The sequence below is a fragment of the Pseudorasbora parva genome, chromosome 4, assembly GCF_024679245.1.
Source record: "Pseudorasbora parva isolate DD20220531a chromosome 4, ASM2467924v1, whole genome shotgun sequence".
Taxonomy (NCBI): domain Eukaryota; kingdom Metazoa; phylum Chordata; class Actinopteri; order Cypriniformes; family Gobionidae; genus Pseudorasbora; species Pseudorasbora parva.
Genome location: NC_090175.1, coordinates 29628629 through 29650933, shown reverse-complemented (window position 1 = coordinate 29650933; position 22305 = coordinate 29628629). Strand labels below are relative to the sequence as shown.

At 37.1% G+C, this 22305-nt stretch overlaps 1 protein-coding gene across 1 annotated transcript; it reads left to right on the top strand.

Annotated features, from left to right (window-relative positions):
* Positions 1-228: 228 nt before the first annotated feature.
* On the top strand, positions 229-22036 carry tm9sf2 (transmembrane 9 superfamily member 2). The gene is made up of 17 exons (XM_067441504.1): positions 229-536; positions 2420-2487; positions 4689-4782; positions 5011-5138; positions 5238-5367; positions 7007-7131; positions 7300-7411; positions 8260-8339; positions 8621-8729; positions 10355-10487; positions 10923-11042; positions 13320-13377; positions 13572-13731; positions 16197-16348; positions 16482-16593; positions 16689-16860; positions 21074-22036. The coding sequence occupies exons 1-17, from the start codon at positions 381-383 to the stop codon at positions 21139-21141; spliced, it is 1977 nt and encodes a 658-aa protein (XP_067297605.1). The 5' UTR covers positions 229-380; the 3' UTR covers positions 21142-22036.
* Positions 22037-22305: the final 269 nt, after the last annotated feature.

Here is a 22305-nt window from a genome sequence, read left to right as displayed (position 1 = left end):
AGACTGAATATTTTATATCCCATAAATTAGATTGGCAGTAAATATTAACCAATGGGTGTATTAAAATATTTTCTTGTAAATTGGTGATATTAAAAATAGGTGCTAAATGAAATATATCATTTACAGAGAGCACAGCATTCTGAGTAGAGATTTTTATTTTTATGCGTTGGTGTTATTCTCTTCCGCATTAGAGTCCTCCGCTATCCCATCATGCTGTTCGTGACGGGTGACGTGTCTGAGGAGTCAGATGCTGCTACGCAGGCAGCAGTTTCGCTAGCGCTTGTGCTTAGTTATCACCAATGTCTGGATTTTGAACGCATATCTACATTTTACGCATGTAAATACATCTTCCGAATCCTTAACCAGTCGGTCAAGGCAAAATGGTCGTGTTCCACCGTGTCCGTGTTGTTTTTTTGTTGCTTTTTGTGTGCGGATCTCTGCGGGACGCGTTGAGTTTCTATCTTCCTGGTTTGGCCCCGGTCAGCTTTTGTGAAAAAGAAACGAGCGAAAAAAACAGTGATGTGCCAGACTGCAAGGTAAACATTTACATTAATAAGCATAGTTAATAATTTCGGGCAAATGTATGAGATGTGTCGTTTTTCTTTCTCTAACGGAGTGTCTTGTGCTGCGTGAATGCTAGCTCCTTATGCTATTGATGTGTGCAAGTTGTGGAGACGTTATTGATAAGAGCTAAACCTAACGTACTCATTTCAACTCTTGCACAAACTTTTTATTGCCAAATAACTGACTTTTCCTTTGACGTTGCGTCTGTGAGGCCTTCAAAAGAAGAGATTCCGTTCATTCTCATGTGTCGTCTCCTCACCTGGAGTAACGTTAGTTTGTCTTAAAAAAAAAAAAAAGTAAATTCTAAATTAATTTAATCAGCCGGTGCTTTTTTGTTTTATATATTATTTACATAGAGCACAAACATTTGGAAAAATGTTAGCAACTGACCGCCTCACTTTTAATGTATGGTGGCGATAAATTTACAATTCAACTAACGTTACGGTCTCTCATACCGCAGCTTTTGAAGTAACGTATTCTAGTATAGTTCCGAGGTGAGAGTGCACAGCGCACAACAGTTCATTAAAATCATCTTCATATGCATGATGAACGAAAGAGGTCACGAATCATTTGGATGCATCCCATTGACTAGTTAAAGTTTGTGTCATGACGCTCATTATATTATTGTTGAATAATGCAATTCAATAGTGTGTTAAATAACAGCTGGGGAATTAGCAGGTCTCACTGTAGACGTCACGTCCACGTTAAAACTGGTTCAACAGGTGTGACGGACGTTTGTTCTCCTTATGTCCACATTCTTTATGGGGGGGGGGGGATTCTCTTATACACTGCAAACAACTCTTAAATGCATTTCCTTTGTAAATAACTATAGTTAAACTATAGTTAAATGTGGTAGCCATAGTTTCCACCTAAATAAATAGTTACACTAATATTTTTTTTAATAAAATATCATACAATAACACTTACCTTTACTGCAATGTGACTGTTAAAAACAGCACCATCATCATCAAGAAAATAAAATACATCTAAAATACGTTTTACACAGTATCAAAGAGATCACATATGAATGTGTTTTACTGTAGTAACTGACATTTTGATGGGCACTATGGTTCTTATCATGGGCGTCTGAACCATTTTATGTCGGTGGGGCAAGACCCACCCACTTTTTAAAATCAATGATATGGGACCCACACACTTTTATCATATATAATTCTGCTCACCTGACCCTAACCAATAAACATGTTATTATTAAACACGTTATACACTTTATTGGCACTTTTATATGTTTTCTTCATTTTTATTGAAAATAAATGCCTTTCCGTTCTGATATGTGATAGGAAAAGGGAGTAGAGTGAGTTCCTCAAAAGGCGAATTCGAACCTCTGGCTGATTTGCATCAACTTTCTGCCATGCATCTTACCCCTACACTATTGTCACTAAACAATCTCTTTTTTTTTTTTTACAGTGGCCATCACGACACATGGCACAGCGTATGAACATTTGCATGTCAAAAAAAAGTGAATGGAGAAAAAAAGTTAATACTAGGGCACAATATATCAGCCTTCGTATCGACCGATGTATGGCCCTTTTTAATGTTATAGTAATCAACCCAATAATTACCTTTGGTGGATATGTTACAGCCAATAAATAATGGATTATTTTCTTCAGCTGAAACACTTTAGATATACGCTTTTTGCAATGGCCCATGATGTTTTTGAATTTCTTGAAATATGATTGGAAACATTATCGTCTTTTAAATATAAAGAATATTGGTTATCAGCTGAAATGTTCATATTGGTGCATCCCTTAATTTCAAACGATGGCACATTTGACTGTGAAACCACAGAAATTACCGTGGACATTGCCTTAACCTTTACTGCTTCTCTTTTCCACAGTCATTCATTGAGCTGTTTGTGAACAGGCTGGATTCTGTGGAGTCTGTGTTGCCCTATGAATACACAGCGTGAGTAAAAAACATTTGTCATTTTTGTCATTGATGGATAGTGTTATATACATCTAAAATATGTATTGAAGCCACAATATGTTTAATTTTTTGCCGCTAGAGGTCGTTTATTTCAAAACGAAGGTGTAGCTTGATGGCGCCTTGATTTTAATGAGCTTTTGTAATGCCGCAGACGACTGCTTCCGCTTCTTCCGGTCATGCATATGTGGGGTAATGCAGCGCTGTTTTATCAAAGTTATGTTATAATAATGCTACTCTGTGCGTTCGCCACTATGAGACACTTGTTGCACATTGCAGCAAGTTAGAAAGGTATTAGTCATGGTAAAACAAGGTAGTCGCAGTAAAATGAGACTTAAACAATTAAGACCAACTGTGTTAAGCTATATAACACTGATTAGTTTTCTGATGATTAGTGTATCCAAGCAGTTGCTCACCTGTTTAATAAATATACACATAATATATGAAAAACATCTTTGGTATTTCCATGGTTTCTCCTAAATAAAACAAATCAAAGGAAATCAAGGGTAATAGGTATTATGTCATTGATGCCCAAGGCAGTGTTTCTATTTTTAATTTAAGTTTTTTTTTTTTATCTAATATTTATATTTTAGTTAATTTCAACATCATTTCAATGAATGCAAACACATTTTAATAGTTTTATTTTTAGTTAATGAGCAACACTGATGAAATCTTACTTTCCCCCCCTCACATTTATTACTAGACAGTACAGGTTTTGCATGAGCAACTCTTTCTTTTGCATTGGAATTTACAAAGCTGAGGGAAAACCTGAAAAGCATGAAATTCAGTGATGGTGTGTGCAAAACACTAGGGAGACACTGGAGAAGGAGGAAAGGAAACTTTGAATGTAGAGATTTGTACTCAGACTGTCTGCAGGCTGAGGAGGGAGCGCTGTTATCTTAACACAGACTCCTTTCAGTCAAACCACCGCTGTATAATCAAATGGAGGCAAAAAAATGTCTTACTTTTCCTCACAAGACATTCAATATGGCATATGCTCTGCATTATTAATCCACTTTGCACTTAATGTCTGCTCAAATGCCTGAGGTTGTTCTGTCTGTGAATTAACATGAGTGCTCATGTGACAGCTTTCTTTTAATAAAATACACTTTTGTGTTGTCTGATGAAAAGAAGATATTTTGATCAATTCTGGTAACCAAAAAGTTACCAAGTTATTGACTTCCATTGAATGGTTTAAAAACACTGAAACATTTCTCAAAATATTTTTTTAATGTTCCAATGAAGAAATAAAGTAATACAGGTTTGGAATGACACAGGGGTAAGTAAATAATGACAGAATTATCATTCAGAATGATGTTATTTTTCGGGTGATCTATAACTCACTGATTTCCTCCAGTCCAAGCAAGGCCTCAAAATCTGTTTGTAGTTTATGAAGTTTTGTTGTTTAATGTTTAGGTTAATGTCAGTTAATTTTTTTGTTTTATAACTACATAGTGAATAAAATTCTTCACTAAGAATTTGAATCCATTTTAAAATGCTCACACCCACCCAATAGTCTACTGTATAGAGAATACGGCAACTTTGCGAGCTGTGTTTAAATATTGACAGACGAAATATTTTTCACTTTACATGTCATGACACCGGATAAATAATTAAACAAGACATCCATCTTAGAAGTGCAGTAATGGTGCATTCATGGTGTTAACACTTCTAATTGGCTTTGAATGGGAACATCATGCATTGGCGAACTGAATTGTGGGTTCCGTTGCTTGCAGCAGAAGTTGAGAAATGTTCAACTTTTCAAGGGATACTTCACCGCTTTTTCATATTAAACTGTTATTAATATGAAAAAGCGGTGAGTATCCCTTTCAAGCGCCAAGCCGCCAACACAGGTGTTAGCCAATCAGATTGCCTATGCAAATACCCTAGCCAGTTGCATTCATGCAACATCAGAAAAGTAATCCGATTGGCTGTTATCACTATGATGGTTTCATCAGCACCAGGCTTCAGACGCGCCCCTTCCGTCACGCATTAAAGCTGACGCCCCATGTGAATGCAGTTTAAAGTAGCATATCTGAAACCTAACCAATCATACTGGACAGATTATCAAGTGGTAGATTTTGTGATGGTATGACTGATATTCCAAACATGTTGTGTATGGTTTATTTTGATGGTTAACTGTGTCCAGAAAGCTTTATACTTCATTATTTTTAATCTTCCAGGTTTGATTTTTGTGCTGATCAGTCTGAGAAGCGTCCATCTGAGAACTTGGGTCAGGTTTTGTTTGGAGAAAGAATTGAGCCGTCCCCGTATAAGGTATATCACACAATTGCTATTTTAGCAACACCTATATCACAAAATGTCTACCTTAAGTGCAATGTAATTCACTTGCGATAAAATTAAATGCATAATTGAAAATTCATGTCCACTCAAGGTCTGACTTTGTCCTTACTTCAAAATTTACATTGCAGTAAATGTATTATATTGTTCTCTTTAACATTAGCATTTTATTCAGTGTCATTGAGTATCTCTTTTTTTGTCTAGTTTTCCTTCAACAAGAATTTGGAATGCCAGCCTGTTTGTGTTAAATCTTACAAAACTGATAAAACGGATGATAAAGCCAAACTGGACTTCCTCAAGAAGGGAATGCTCCTTAATTACCAACACCACTGGTGAGGCTGTCACTAAGTCTCTTTCTTTTCCAGCAGTAACACAGAACGACGTCTTAGAGAATGAAGCATAGCTTCTCATGACTTACTTGTCTCTCTCAGGATTGTTGATAATATGCCAGTGACGTGGTGTTATGATGTGGAGGACAATCAGAAGTTTTGTAATCCTGGTTTCCCCATTGGTTGCTATGTCACGGATACAGGACGAGCCAAAGATGCCTGTGTTGTCAATGTGAGTAACGCTTACCCACAACCTTTTCACAGGTCATATGTTAAGTAGGGTTGTGCCAATAGATGATAGTTAGACATATCACAGATTGCTGATGCCTTTTACTATATCAAAATTATAATTGCCTTGTTTTTCCCATAAATGTATTGAATAATAGTTATTAATATTATTATTATTATTTATAGGTTATTATTATTATTATTATTAAATGAATAATCATTTGCCTTCCCTAATTTCATAACTACATCACCACAGTTGTAACACCAACACGTGGACGTCCAGTGAGGATTGAGCACTCCTCAATGATAGCTTAAAATTAATTTAAATATATTATTATAATATATTAATATATTATATTAAATTATAATATAATATATTAACATACATTTTATTAATACTTTCAATTGTGGCCTAAAGCACCCAACATAGAATCAACATAGGATATGCAAACTAAATCTCTTTTTTGGATAAAGAAAAGCAGTGTTGCTAAAAAAAAATGATGGATGATGACTTCATCTTTACCTTTACCTACAGTGACACTGTTTTTTTTTTTTATGATCATGAGTCGTATATTAGGCATGCGCAAGTCAGTTATTATTAATGCGCAAACAAACCCTGTGTGCCCTCTCGGCTTACTGATCGCTATAACATCATATTTCTGCATAAGCACAGTAAATATAAATGGTTGTGGTATTGTTTTAAAGAGGGGGTTAATGAAGTGACAGATACCAAAAGCTTGGACAGTTTTTGCTTTCACAAGTCATGTAAACGTGTTAACCCATTTGCTTTATCATAGTAAAGTCATAAACCCCTTACCTTGATTTGTCTGTTTGTAAACGCGTTTGTAAGGTCTTATGAAAGACCTTTGGTCTTAATGAAAGTGCGCACATGCTTTATTACAGGAAAGCGTCCTTAATGTGCATTTAAGCACGTCCAGACAGTGTGAGCCTTCCGCGTTAGGAGGAAGAAATAAATTGCAAGCCTGGCTCTTTCTTGAGCCAAGAAGTTATAAAAATGTGTTCTTAAATCTCAAAAGGTATACAAGTTATATATCTATATAAGTTTACTGCTGACATGTTTAAATATTCTTCAGTTTGTAATGCTTTATTTAACATCACAACAGACATATTACATGTAATATGCGAAGTCTGATACAGAAATAATCAGGCTATGTTTTGTTTGACTACTGGGAAATAACCTGATTTATTAATAAACTCTTGTGAACGCAGTTTACTTGCAATGCCAGTGGTTTTATGCTCCTTCACTGGCATAGCTCTCATGTAAACTTGGTAAATTCCCTGTGTGATATCCACAGGTTTGACATTTGGGTGAAATATTTCAATGCAAAGTGACATTTTTCTTCATCACCAACTACATCTTGGCTTGCAAAATGACAGAAAAAAGATTCCTGTGTTTATAAAACAAAATTCCTAATTTCCTGTGATTATAAAACAAAGTAAACAAATAAATGAGTAAAGAAACAAATAAGCTAATTGACCTCACCCATCCACTGATATCATCATGCATCTCCGAGATCACAGGCTGACTATTCAACGATATGACTGTGGAGCATATCGCCCAACACGAATGATGAGTGTTACGTTTAATACAACTTGTTCAAGAAATGGAAATGTTCACACAGGCTGACTTCAATGACAAAGACACCTTCTACATCTTCAACCATGTGGACATCACTATCTTCTACCACAAGGTGGAGACGGAGGCTGCTGGTGCCAGACTGGTCGCAGCTAAATTAGAGCCCAAAAGGTATTTGAGGCTCTAAAAATTCCAACCATTAATATTGCAGCAGAGAATTAGCCAATTAAGATTTAACAAAAAGCACAACAAAATATTTAATTGTCAGATTGTGTGGATAATGGTAGAAGGTTTATGTTAATATGTACATATGGAGTATGTTTCTCTCTCTTCTTAAAGCTTTAAGCACACCACCATAGACAAACCAGACTGCACAGGACCTCCCATGAGTCTGAGCAACAAGTTCAATGGAGAAATCAAGATTCCCTACACCTACTCCGTCAAATTTGTGGTCAGTGATTTTAAATACTTCTAATTCAGCCTTATAGGAATAGTTCACCCAAAAAGGAAAATTCTCTCTTTATTTACTTAGCCTAATATTGTTTCAAAGCCATAAGCCACGTTCATCTTTGAAACACAAATTAACATATTTTTTATTTTCTCTTTAATCATTTTATCCATCCATTGAAAGTTTGGACAGTCAGCATTTTTTAACTCCAAAAAGTACATAAGGACATTGTAAAGTTAATCCTTATGAATCGAGCGGTTAAATCCGAGTCTAGAACACAGACTATCGGTTTATGTGATAAACAGATTTTATTTTTTAGATTTATAAATGCATATAAACATTGATTACCACACACATACATAGAGCACATTAAATAAGGTAAACAAACTCAACCATGTGTGCAATAACCAATGAGGTTTGACTTTGCGCACCAAGCAATTAAGATTCAGCTTCCGTTTACCATATTTGATGTGCTATGTATGAGCGTTGATCAATGCTTACATGTGAATAAAAGCCTTTGGTTAAATTTGTTTGTCATATAAAGTGATCATGTCACTTTCACTGGTTTTATTGTTTATCATATACTACACTATGTATGAAAATTAAAGCGATGATTACATTTACATTGATTGGTTGAGTATGTAAACATGTAAATTTGGGGTTGTATACATTATTACAGACCAGGTTTACAGTGCAACAATAAGTTTCATACAGTATGTAACAGTCTCCCTACTCTCTCTCTATTAACAAATTGGTTATTTAGCCTGTAAGAGACTGGAGACTCTTGCTGTGTTTTAGGATGTCAGTGTTTCTGCAGAGCTCTTGTAAAACTGCCGGTTTGGTGTTTGCAGGAGGAAAAACACATCCGCTGGGCCTCTAGATGGGATTATATTCTTGAGTCTATGCCACACACCAACATTCAGTGGTTCAGGTGAGAGCACATATCACACACTACATAGATTTATATGGCCTTGTCCTAAATTACATACATACATGTTTTCCCTGTTCTCTTGAAACATGTGATTTGAAAATGTTATGCACAATTACGCATGTTGATGATACATTATCAAATATATGTACACCCCTTACATTGTCACCAAAGTTGGAATGCAGAGGGTGTTATCTGGCTCAGGGTCCATATCCTAATAAACCCCTAATGTAATTTAGCTAATTAAAACATGCATACTCAAATGTTCTGTTCTCTGCCACCAGTATTATGAACTCTCTGGTCATTGTGCTCTTCCTTTCGGGGATGGTCGCTATGATCATGCTCCGAACACTCCATAAAGACATCGCCCGATACAACCAGATGGACTCAGTGGTGAGTTCTGCTCTACAACTATCATGTCACAGTCTGATATGTGATCAGCCCTCTCGTGTGTGTGTGTGTGTGTGTGTGTGTGTGTGTGTGTGTGCTTGGTTTTGTGAAATATCAGGACACAAATGTGTATAATGACAAGGCTATGACATGGGTATTACAAGGAGAGGGTGAAATATACCCATGTCCACACTTTTCAAAATGCTTATAAATCATACAGAATTCGTTTTTTTTTTGTTGAGAAAGTAAAAATGCAGAATGTTTCCTGTGATGGGTAGGTTTAAGGGCAGTGTAGGGGGATAGAAAACAGTGTGTACAGTATAAAAACCATTAAGCCTATGGAATGCACTCACATTTCACAAAAACAAATGTGTGTGTGTGTGTGTTAGGTTGTTTTTTAGTACAGCCAAGTTGTCTTACAAACTAAGCACACTGGTACATACACTCTATTGTGTGTAAGTTAACGAGCGCAGCCTACAGGATGTGTATATGTCACTTGTGTTTATATGACTTGGATCATTTGCTGCCAGCAATGAGGGTCGCACTGATGAAAAGAGACAAGCATACACACATATCTACCTTCACCAGTGGCAGCTCCCGGATGTTTTGTTGGGGGTGTAAGGTTAGGGTGTGCTATAGTAAAATAATTGAATTCTGTAGGTAATGAATGCCTAAACTGCAGGTATCTAAACAATATGCATACAACGCAGCATTTTATTTATATATTTTCCTATTATTTGGGGTCCTATTATACTTTCTTTTTTTTTTTTTTGAGGACAATACATGACAAAAGTTATTTTGAGATGAATCTGAAGTTTGCGGTGTTTTGTTTGAGATTAAATGGGACTGCATAATGATTGATGATTGGCTGTTGAGGATTTAATTAAAATGATTACTAAAGCGGGCCATACCTGAATGAGGCATAATTGACTTTTCTACCATTAAGTCAATGGTTTATACATGTTGGCACAAAAAACACCTTACATATAATTTTTTGACTAATTTCATTAACATTTAAATAGAAATTGTAATCGGTCTAAAAGTTAGTTGACGTAAGTCAGCACCTTAAGGTAAGTAGGTCATTGCTTCTTGTCTATAAAAAGTATCTGTACACATGACAGGAGGAAAAAAATGCATATCGCATATTCTCTTCATTAGGATTTTCATATAGCAACTGTTCAAGTGTCAAGTAAGTTTCATTCATAATGTTTCTCCTTTACTCTTACATAAAATGGTCCCCTAGTGCTGCCACTGGCCTTCACCCTTGATATGAGTCACCTATAATACACACACTTCGCATTCAGATCACTTCATATCTTGGTATATTTAGCCCCTCCCATCTGGTGTTGGAGGTCACGCAAGGTCAGGCGTGATGCACACATCTGTTGCTTTTACGTCTTCTCTCTTTCCTGTGTCTCACCATGGCCCCTCCTCCCTCCACACACATTAGACTCATTAAAAACAGATCGAGAGTGACACAGTGTATCATTGGTCTGAGCAGCAACCAGCGTCTTTTCTTTGATCTCCGAGAGCCGTAATTGGGCTTTAGACCCAAACCCACGCCTGAACTGGGTTCCGTTAGCTCCTGCTATTGTTAAAGCCTCGCTTTTCCACTCCATCTATTCCAGGAGGATGCCCAGGAGGAATTTGGCTGGAAGCTTGTTCACGGAGATGTCTTCAGGCCTCCTAGGAAAGGCATGCTGCTGTCTGTGTTTCTGGGCTCTGGGACTCAGATCTTCATCATGACATTTGTTACTCTCTGTAAGTGTACTGAGAGATGAGCAGTCGTGTACAATTTAAGCCCTTATTGACAGAATGCAGGTTTTCCTTTTAACTTTTTCATTTACTTTACTTTAGAAGTTTGTCTTTGGCATAAAAACAGTCAGATGTCTAAAATCAATGCACAAATATCAAAATAATGTCCTAATTAACATGATCTTGACTATTATTTAATGGATGATACTCAATTAAATGTGACGAGAGGGAATCTGACAATAAAAAAATGAAATGCAGCATGAACAAAAATACAACAATGGTAAATGTTTGCTTTGTGATGACTGACAAAATTAACTTTCTTGTGTATCTTGTGATGGAATTTGATGATAGTTTGAATTAACTTAGCGTTCAAATTTTATACATTTATGCAACCCTGAACTTGACAACGTTTTCCTCCTCTCTCTCGCTTGTGTCTTATAGTTTTTGCCTGTTTGGGTTTCCTGTCACCTGCCAATCGCGGAGCTCTGATGACATGTGCGGTGGTGCTGTGGGTGCTGCTGGGTACTCCAGCTGGTTATGTGGCTGCCCGCTACTACAAATGTAAGTACACAGCAGAGGTTTGACCCTTGACCTCTGATCCTCCCTTCATTAGGGCTGTCTGCAGTTCGTTAGATTTAATTAATGTCAAAGGAGCCCTCTACACGAACTGACAGGCATACACGCCCCTGCTTCTTTTTTGCTTTAGTTGTGTTTGACGGCTTGTGCAGATTACAATGAGAGCTTACTCTTCTTTTTCCAGACCTGCCGTGTCCTACTATGATATCAGTTGTAGATCCATCTGCTGAGCTATGTCTGTTTTAACATCAGTCATTCAACAGATGTTTAACTGTCTCCTTTGATCTTCCATCTGCTTGTTTCTTGCTAGAAATGGAATCATAAATTCATTTAATAATCAAACATTTTTATTATTCTTCCCACCAAATGTGATGCACAGGTTTGTAGGAAATAACAGCTAACAAAAAAAATTACTTGAAATAAAGGTAAAAAAAAAAAAACTTTAATTGGATATAACTAAAACTGAAATAAAATAAATAACTTTTATAGACATTAAAAAACTATAGCTATAGCTAGTATCTCAATGATAAAATAACACAGAGGAAGCAGGCCAGTGCCTATGGCTTTCTCAATACTTCCCAGTGTCAGTCAGAATAGCAGACATACAACTTACATGTCCAACCTAAATAAGATAACAGTTAGTGTTTTCCTTATATGTGAAATATAATGTGTACTTTACTGTTTTGGGTGGATTTTGGAAGTATATTTAAATGCAGTTTTATTTAATATTATCCACCTTGTGAAATGGTCGAGGAGTAGTTTTGACTTTTTCACACACACAAAAAAAAGTGAACGTTTTTAAATGTTTAAAGTCATAACAAAAAATTATTTAACAATCATTTTAAAATGTCAAATTAAAAGTCAGTAATGAAATAAAGAGAAACATCACAAGTAAACTCTTAAGAGCTCAAACTTAAATACACACAGGAGTGTTTGAAAGCAGCTGCTTATCAGCGGGTACCGAATGGAGTAAGTTCTCTGTACTTCCAAAACAGTTTTATTTTTACAATTACAGTATCAACTTAATGTCAAAGTACCTGTAATTTTGATAACACTAATTATTAGGGGTTGAAAGGAAAAAAAGTTTCTCCAATGCATCACACACAAAACCCCTCAAACCTTCCATAAAATAAGTTGTTTAAAGTGGTTTACAAGGGCATTCACAGCATATGCACTGCGAGAAATGTTACACTTGCAATGTGCGGTCTCGTCTGCAGATATTTCAGTGCTTTCTCTTACAAATCATCTATGAAGGCATCATTTATACAGTTGGGAATGCAGTAGTATTATACAGTCAATACACGAAACTCACTTACTGACCGATGGCTGCTTTCAAATGCTTGCGTTAAATCTACTTGCATCTCAAAAATGCTTTTATGATGCAAAATGAATATAAGCACAGTCAGTTATTCTGACATCATACCACTATTAGCATCCACATCAGTGGATGATATTTTGTTTATTCTAAGCGCGTTCTGCAGCTTTAAATGCTCAAGCTCTTTAAAGCAGGAAGGATTCTAATTGGTTGTCAATGTTTTTATCATTCATTATTCAAAATTCTGGAAGTGATTCAAACTATATTGTTTCTCTGTGCCGTTATAGTTGTGGTGTGGACTGCTATTCTTTTATATTTAGAATGATTTTAGAACTATATCTTTATCGTTTGTCATCCTTGATGTGATCTGTCTGTTAGGTACTGACATCATTCTGTTTAATACTTGTATGGTTTCTTGGATCCTCTGTTATTATTTACTATTTTCTTGAATGTTTTGAAGCTATATTTAGTTTGATAAAATTCTTAACATAAAATAGTTTTAATTAAATGTATAATTCATTATTCTAAAAAGTACTTAGGTAAAGTAGGTAAGTAGGTAAATAAAAATTTACAAATAAATGTAATATTTGAAATCTGTAAATGAATTAATAAGAAAAAAAAGTTCGTTTTGGGATCGGGTCGTCACTCCTAGAATCCGAATCAGATTGGATTGGATTGTGAGGTGCCTAAAGATTTCCACCTCTACTAATTTCATGTAAAATCTATACTTTTAGAGCGTATTAAAAATATGTGATATAAGATGCTGCCTCACATGCCAGAATATATTTAGGACCCCTTTTTATATTATGCACCTAATAAAATGTAAAAGTAAAAAAAAGGAACTCTGGTCATTTTCTTTTTGTGGTTTAATATTTGGTTTTGTAAAATGTAGTTTAATATTTGGTTTGTCACATGTGCGGTCAACTGGTCTCTCTCATTTTTTCCAGCCTTCGGTGGGGAGAAGTGGAAGACCAATGTCCTGTTGACAGCGTTTCTCTGTCCAGGGTGGGTAAATGAGAAATCCATTATTCCTTGAATTTAAATCCAAAGATTTCATTTCATTAAGCAGTTATATCGTTAAATGTAAAGGTTATTGGGAGATCTGGGCCATTTTGCTGAATTTTAAAAATGCAATTTGATGTCTTGTGGTTTGATTAAATATGGCTTGTTGTTGATAAACCATTTTCATGCTTTTTCAGGGTGGTGTTTGCAGATTTTTTTGTAATGAATCTGATTTTGTGGGGCGAGGGTTCATCAGCTGCCATGCCATTTGGCACTCTGGTGGCCATCCTGGCTCTGTGGTTCTGCATCTCAGTGCCTCTCACCTTTATCGGAGCGTACTTTGGTTTCAAGAAAAGCGTAAGCTTTCTTTACTTTCAGATTGTTTCCCAAAAGCTTTTTTCAAACTAACTTTTTCCCCACCAGCATTTTTGAAAAAAGTTGCATCAGCGCTAGCATTTTTGATCATTTTCACAAAAAAATATATTTGTATATGAATATCTGAACATATAAAGAGAAAGAACAGAGCCTCTGCTTTTATGCAAAAAAAAAAATCTAAATTCTTAACATAGATGGAGTAGATCCATCAACACCCCAAATCTTGCACAGTCCTATAGCTCGTCCTGGGTTGACATTTCATTGGGCAACATTAGGCAGTTTTGATTTATATGCTTGTTTAATGTTCACGGTCACGTTATTTTACATATGCAGCAGCTTACGTATTCTATCGCTTGTTTAAGCTGCTGTTTCGCCTGTGTTTTGATCAGGAGATTCGGTGCTTGTTCAGAAGATGAAGATGATTTTAAAAGAATACTTATGAAGAGGTCACGCGAAGTGTGGCGTGGGACCATTTTGATTTAAAGACTGAAATAGTTGGCTGCAAACATTGCGTTGCGTGTATAAGAAGTATACACCACAGCCACGACTCTAATGATCTTAGTACACCCTTAGTACACACTTAAACAAAGTACACCCGTCCTTGGTTAATGTCGGTTGCAGTGCATCCTGCTGGAAAAGTTAGCGCGGAGGCAACTTGTGCATCCCAGCAATGCCAGTCTCCTCAAAGCGGGTGTGTTCGTGGCGTGTCCGTTTTTACACACTACCTGCATGACGCGCATGTCTCAGAAGCGGCTCGAGCCGAGAACGTGTGCATGCTAGAGAACCGATGCCTATTTTTCACCCGACACGCAAGCGTGTTGAAAGCGTTTCCAGGCAAAATTAGAATAGAACAATATGTTTGTCATTTTGACACGAAGGCACATTAATAAATTACATTTTTATGTTTGAAAGTCTCTAGGTTAACGTAAATGCAGATATAGGCCTAATTGTAATTAAAAAAAACATAATTATTGATGTTGAAATATTACAGAACTAAATATTCGGTAGCATATTTTGCCAACAATGTCTTTGCTGTATCATTAGTCTATATATTTATGTTAAACATGAAGTCTAGCCTTCCTGTACATCACCTAACATTATAGCAGCATTACATTACACATATCAGACACGCTTCTGGTGTGCAAAGGCATGGAAAAACATGCTGCATTTTTGAATTACAAAAGTTAAATAATTAATTTTATTATAGAAAATATTAATGATTAATTGATAGTCGATCGTTAATTCTCCCGACGATTTGACTAAGAAAAATGTATCGAATGCCCATCCCTAGTCTGAAAGAGAGCTTCAGCATGTCCCCGTCCTCGCGGACCTTAAGAGGTTAATGTAATGTCACTTTGATTTGTCTTTATGTACTGGCAGGGTAACGTTAGCGTAGTGAGATACAAATGGTATGTGTTTACTGATGTTCGTTAGTTCATTGACAGATTGATGTTACAGCTAATGCCAATAAAAACTTTATTTCTGTTTTGTCGGTTTGTCAGTGATGCGTAACGTTATCTATGCAGTGTAATAACTGTTACAACACGATTTGTTTTTTGACAGTAACAGACACCGTTAAAAACCATCTACATAATTAAGCTTAGTGTTACCACGACCACATGAACTTTAAAACCAGCGTACACAGTCCATAATGCATTGGTCATTATAAACGTGGGATTATGAATTATATTGAGAACGTCATACATAGAAAGCATGCCGTAACGTAACTTACCCACTTTAGCCGCATTCATCGTGAAGCGTTTCAAACTACATTCACTTCTTCTGGAGGGGCAGCAGGAACACGACAGATCTGAATCCTTTATAAAAAGCATAAAAATCCTTTTTAAAGCAGTCTGGTGAGAAATGATTTGCGGTTCGCACAAACATAAAAGCATTGACGAAAACAAAACTCAGCCACTGCATCTTCAGGGGTTTGGATTTAGGAACATCAGAATGACTGCTGTGTTCATTATTACACCCAAGGACAGACCACTAAAATCGCTTGGACGCCATTCTGCTCCAGGGTAATGGCGGACTGTGCTGATGATGACAGAGCTCGCTCAGGGCGGGTCTGAGATGAAACGCTGCTTGTCACTCATCAATCGTGGGAGGGGCGTCCGACCGCGTGACATCACGTGGTCGAATAGTTTGATTTGAAACAGGGGAAAACATATAAGGAGATTTAAAAAAAAAAACACTGGATGGGTTTTTATCATTATAGGATGGTTTGTGTACAGGCACTGCCAACACACATTTCCATACAATCAGCTTGTAAAAGTGCATGTACCATTATATGACCCCTTTAAAACACGGAAAGCCTGACCATTACGTCAATGGTGGAGAAAGAGTTAATTTGCTTTATTAAATAATCCAGAACACCATCAGTTATCCATAATTATCTCTTTTTATTGGAAGTTATACATGTGTATTTTTTTTTTTACAATCAGGGAATTGAACATCCTGTAAGGACCAATCAGATCCCCAGACAGATTCCAGAGCAGTCCTTCTACACTAAACCTCTTCCTGGCATTGTCATGGGTGGAATCCTGCCATTCGGCTGCATCTTCATCCAGCTATTCTTCATCCTTAACAGCATCTGGTCAGTGCTGATGTGAAGTTCATGAGTCTAATAATGGTTACTCAGTACTCCTGTTTTATTAGGCTTTACGAATACCAGAGCATGAATCCAATTGGTTAAGGTTTACAAACCAATGTAATCATTTATGTTGTAGGTCTCATCAGATGTACTATATGTTTGGCTTTCTCTTCCTGGTCTTCATCATCCTGGTCATCACCTGCTCTGAGGCCACCATCCTCCTGTGCTACTTCCACCTGTGTGCTGAGGTGAGAGAATGCGAAATGCAAATTTCGGACAATTGTGTGGGTGTTTTTTTTAATTTATTTTTATTCACTTGTTTTGTGTATGTGTCATCTCTTAGGACTATCACTGGCAGTGGCGTTCCTTCCTGACCAGCGGATTCACAGCTGTTTATTTTCTGGTCTATGCCATCCATTACTTCTTCTCTAAGCTACAGATCAGTGGACTTGCCAGCACCATTCTTTACTTTGGCTACACCATGATTATGGCGCTCATCTTCTTCCTCTTTACAGGTGTGTATAGAGCAGGAGTGTTGATCTCAGTTTCTGCTTGGGACACATTATTTGTACCCCTGATGGCCACCTGAATATCTAAGACCAATTTCATAACTCATTAGAATCTCAAAAAGCTGCTACTACGGAGTAAAACATTAAACTCTAATTATTTTAAGAGTAGTCTATTTACGCATTTATTTCTTTAACCATATTATGTAACAAACATTACAAGTGTTGCAGGTCATTTAATTAGTTCAATTTTACGGTGTAATATACTGGCTTTGTTAAAGTTGCCTATTAGGTATAAAAACTGTTTTCTTGATGACATCTATATATATTCTTTATATGTTTATTCTTTCAAACTCTGTTTCATCGTGGTCATTTTTTAATAGACTCCTAATGGTTTTATTAAAGGGTTACTTCAGCGATTAGAAGTAGATTTATACAAAGCCATATGCTAATTTCCACCAACCCAATTGTCATTCCAATTATGAAATATGTGCAAGTAAGCAGTTAATCTCGTCCTGAATGTTCTAAACACACCGGTGATTGGAGGCATAAAAGGGTTAATATTTGCAAAGGAAAGCACTAACTGAGTGATTGTGAAGCCCTAACACTGAGAAGTTTCATTCATGCTTTTCAGAAATTAACTTGCAAGCTTAACAAAATGAGGCACGAGGCAAAATATGACATGATCAGGTTCACAATATAATTAACTTATTTGCAGAGCTCATGAATGAGGTAACAGGCCAGTTTTGGCCCACAGGCCTTGAGTTTGAAATTTATAGTGTAGAAAGACCACAATTCATAGAAACTTATGCTTTTCACATAATTTTAAAGTAGCTTTAAAGAAATTAGATTGTTATATCATGATAAATACTTTGGAGTCATCCCGAGGCCCCCTTGAAAGTTTTCCTCCTTGAGAACCACTGGTCTATAAAAAGTCAGCATTAGTTAGCTGCTGTTGAGACTGTAAGTGAGATAAAACGGGGAATACTCGTGAGGTGTGTGACTGGTGATGTTACAATGGTTACTTGACAGGTTGTGATTGCAGTCCTCAGTTAGCAACATATACAGTGAGGAAAATAAGTATTTGAACACCCTGCTATTTTGCAAGTTATCCCACTTCCTCCCACAAATCATGGAGGGGTCTGAAATTGTCATCGTAGGTGCATGTCCACTGTAAGAGACATAAATAAAAATACATAAAAACATACAAATAAATAGCTAAAAAATAGTGATTTCTGGATTTTTATGTATGATACAGCTGCAAATAAGTATTTGAACAACTGTCTATCAGCTAGAATTCTGACCCTCAAAAACCTGTTTGTCTGCCTTTAAAATGTCCACCTCCACTCCATTTATTATCCTAAATTAGATGAACCTGTTTGAGGTTGTTAGCTGCATAAAGACACCTGTCCACCCCATACAATCAATAAGAATCCAACTGACATGGCCAAGACCAAAGAGCTGTCCAAAGACTCTAGAGACAAAATTGTACACCTCCACAAGGCTGGAAAGGGCTATGGGGAAATTACCGAGCAGCTTGGTGAAAAAAGGTCCACTGTTGGAGCAATCATTAGAAAATGGAAGAAGCTAAACATGACTGTCAATCTCCTTTGGACTGGGGCTCCATGCAAGATCTCACCTCGTGGGGTCTCAATGATGCAAAGAAAGGTGAGAAATCAGCCCAGAACTACTGGTCAATGACCTGAAAAGAGCTGGGACCACTGTTTCCAAGGTTACTGTTGGTAATACACAAAGATATCATGGTTTGAAATCATGCATGGCACGGAAGGTTCCCCTGCTTAAACCAGCACTTGTCCAGGCCCGTCTTAAGTTTGCCAATGACCATTTGGATGATCCAGAGGAGTCATGGGAGAAAGTCATGGTTAGATAAGACCAAAATAGAACTTTTTGGTCATAATTCCACTAAATGTGTTTGGAGAATGAAGAATGACGAGTACCATCCCAAGAACACATTACTGTTAAGCATGGGGGAGGTGCCATCTTGCTTTGGGGTGTTTTTCTGCACATGGGACAGGGAGACTGCATTGTATTAAGGAGAGGATGACCAGGGCCATATATTGCAAGATTTTGGGGAACAACCTCCTTCCCTCAGTTAGAGCATTGAAGATGGGTCGAGACTGGGTGTATATTACCCAAAGCACACAGCCAGGATAACCAAGGAGTGGTTCTGTAAAGATATTATTATATTTCTTATTGCATGTTAAAGGGGGGGTGAAACACTCAGTTTCAGTCAATCTCATGTCAATCTTGAGTACCTATAGAGTAGTATTGCATCCTTCATATCTCCGAAAAGTCTTTAGTTTTATCATATTTATAAAAGAAATATGGGCTGTACCGAGTCTTTCCCGAAAAAACCGAGCGCCTGGAGGCGTATCGTGTGGGCGGAGCTAAAGAATGACGAATGTGCACAAAGCGGTGATGTCCTCAAGCGTGGAGAAACCCATCTAGCTCAGCTAATACAGATAATGATCCACAATCAAATCTGAGGCTGAAATAAATTGAACAGGAGAAACGGCAACATCAGGATGTCCGTCTCTGTGGTATGTACTGTATTTAGGGGCCTTTGTGTGTCTTTACGCGCAGTTTATGAGGACATGATTCGGTTTATGGACTATTGTATGTGACTAGACCTTAGAGGTAGCAAGCAAAACGGTTTTGCACGTCACAGTCAGACTAGTGTTATACAGAACAACAATGGAGTAACCGTTAGCGCATTTGAATGACGAAGCACGCGATCGTATCGTTTACTGATGTTTACTCATGCGACGGTAGCCAATAGCAGAGACATTTGAAGCAGTTTAACTCACCGGCTGCTTCCAAAGCAGGACCAAATCTTTATCGCTGGGACCGCTCCGTCAAAAACACACTTCTTTGGTATGATTTGGTGAAGTCCTGTGACAGCAGTGACCGTGGAAATCCACTTTGCGACGCGACTGAAGCGATGCCTTGAAGCTTCCCGTCATTTCTGCGTTCAAATTGGTTCAAATGCAGCGCTGCCTTCCCTGAATGCTCTGCTGAAGCGTTGAAGTTGCTCGACGTCACCCATAGCAATAAAGTGGAGCGCGGCGCGTCATGAGTGTTCACGGACGACTGGATCTGCACCTAAGAGACTGTTTACAGCGTGCATTTCCTCTCTCTCCCTCTAGTTACGCGCGCGCGCACCCTTCCGGGAGAAGAGCCCGTACAGCCCATACAAGGTCCTTCCGATCTATTTAACGTCAAGTAGACCCATTACTCGAAAAAAACTCGCCGAAACTTGTGAGAAACCGGAAGGAGTATTTTTAACACAGAAATACTCCATCAAACGTCCAACATTAGTATTTGAAACTTTGTCTATGTTTAGGATGGGAATCCAAGTCTTTAAAGGTGTAAAAAGCTCAGTATGCATGAAACAGCATTTCACCCTCCCTTTAAGGTTCTGGCGTGGCCTAGCCAGTCTCCAGACCTAAACCCAATAGAGAATCTTTGGAGGGAGCTCAAACTCTGTGTTTCTCCGCGACAGGCCAGAAACCTGACTGATCTAGAGAAGATCTGTGTGGAGTAGTGTGCCAAAATCCCTGGTGAAAAACTACAGGAAACGTTTGACCTCTGTAATTGCAAACAAAGGCTACTGTACCAAATATTAATATTGATTTTCTCAGGTGTTCAAATACTTAATTGCAGCTGTATCATTAAAATAGTTTAAAAATCATACATTTTGATTTCAGGATTATTTTTTTGATTTTGTCTCCCACAGTGGGCATACACCTATGATGACAATTTCAGACCCCTCCATTATTTCTAAGGAGGAGAACTTGCAAAATAGCAGGCAGTTCAAATACTAGAAGTAGAAGTAAAGGGAAGTAGAAAGGACAATGATATTGGCAATAAAAATCCTAGTCCATTGAACATATTTTAGTATAACAATACACCTGTAGGTGTGGAAGAACCAGTCAAATCAAAGCAATAACTCGCATATTAGTATATAAATATTTCAGAGCAAAGCTATTTCTTGGAAGGCAACCATTTTGACATCAACAAGAAATATTTAAAAATGTCATTTTCACTGTGCTATTAACCCTTTGAGTTCAGAGCACTTTATCAAGTAAAATTGTGGGATATACTTTGTTCCAAACATTCAATGTTTGTAGGCTGTCTTTGTGTAATTTACACAATATTGTGTTGTATTTTAGTAATCTCAATTTGTATTTTTTGCTTCCAGGTACAATTGGATTTTTTGCCTGCTTTTGGTTTGTCACCAAGATCTACAGCGTGGTCAAAGTGGATTAAGTGAACGCAATCTCAGATGAGACTGAACTCTTCTTCGCCCAATGTGAGATCCCAAAGGGAGGGACCTGAGCGCTGTTTAACTTACTCTGTTGCCGCGGCGACCCTGCTTTACACCAACAACTTTGAATCAACAAATTCCTTTTACTTTGCTGTGTATGTGTGCGTGTGCATTAGTAGTGCATATTCAATTTGAAGAAATCGACACCTCTGCTTCTAACAGAATACAGCAAACATACGGCCATTGCAACTCGCTCGAGTAATTACGATTTTGAGTTGTCCCTTGTAAATATTACTTGCTTCTCTTTTTTGCTAACATTCAAATGAAAGGGTAATAAATAAATTACAGAGAACTTGCTCCAGTCACTGAATCTTTCAGACATATGATTTTGTAAATAGCATTTTTTTTTTCCTAAAATGCATCAAAAAAGAAACTAGGGGTTAAAAACAGAAGGACTTCATTCTTTGAGAGTTGATTTAGAAGTGAGGCTGTGTGAATTTTCTTTCATCATGTTCATAGTGTACAATTACTGCTTGCGTATACTTGTGTATAACCAGTGGGGAGGGAGGATGTCTATTTAACTTTTTGTTTGGGATTTTGTTTCTCTCTGTTTCCATTTATGCCTCAACACTTTGTGTGCCTCATTATCACAGAGGAAAATCAAGACCTTTTTTTCGGATAAGACCAGGTTTGTGAAAATGTGAAGTTCCCCGTCCATACACAGGGGTGCTGGTGTGAAGTGATTTCCTTTGTATATATGCACAGCATTTAAACGTGTGTCCATAAAACTACATTAGCTTGGTTGGTCACTCAGTTTTGGTTTTTGTCTTCTCTGATTTTGAGGTAATGAGATTACAAGAAAACATATTAGAAATAAAACCTCCTTGTCTCCAAACACATCAGTTTACTTGTTTGTTTCAATGTATGAAGTTCTTCTCTGTTTTGATCATTTGTCCATTTTTCTTTTAATTTTTCTATTCCATAATATCAATGTGAATAGGGAAAACACATTGACATTCTCTAAAAGAACATCTTCAGCATAACATCTTAGATTTTTTTCACTTTAGAATACTAACTTAGTAAAAAAAAAAAAAAATTATAGGATTGTTTGACGCTTGATATTGTTAAGTGTTATGTTCTGCTTGTATTTTATTGGCCTAGCGCCG

Bases quoted from the DNA above. Each gene is read 5' to 3' on its own strand.
- tm9sf2 (XM_067441504.1), top strand. From the start codon at position 381: ATGGTCGTGTTCCACCGTGTCCGTGTTGTTTTTTTGTTGCTTTTTGTG. The intron at 8,730-10,354 runs GTGAGTTCTGCT...CATCTATTCCAG, and splicing joins ACAACCAGATGGACTCAGTG to GAGGATGCCCAGGAGGAATT. The intron at 16,861-21,073 runs GTGTGTATAGAG...TTTTGCTTCCAG, and splicing joins CATCTTCTTCCTCTTTACAG to GTACAATTGGATTTTTTGCC.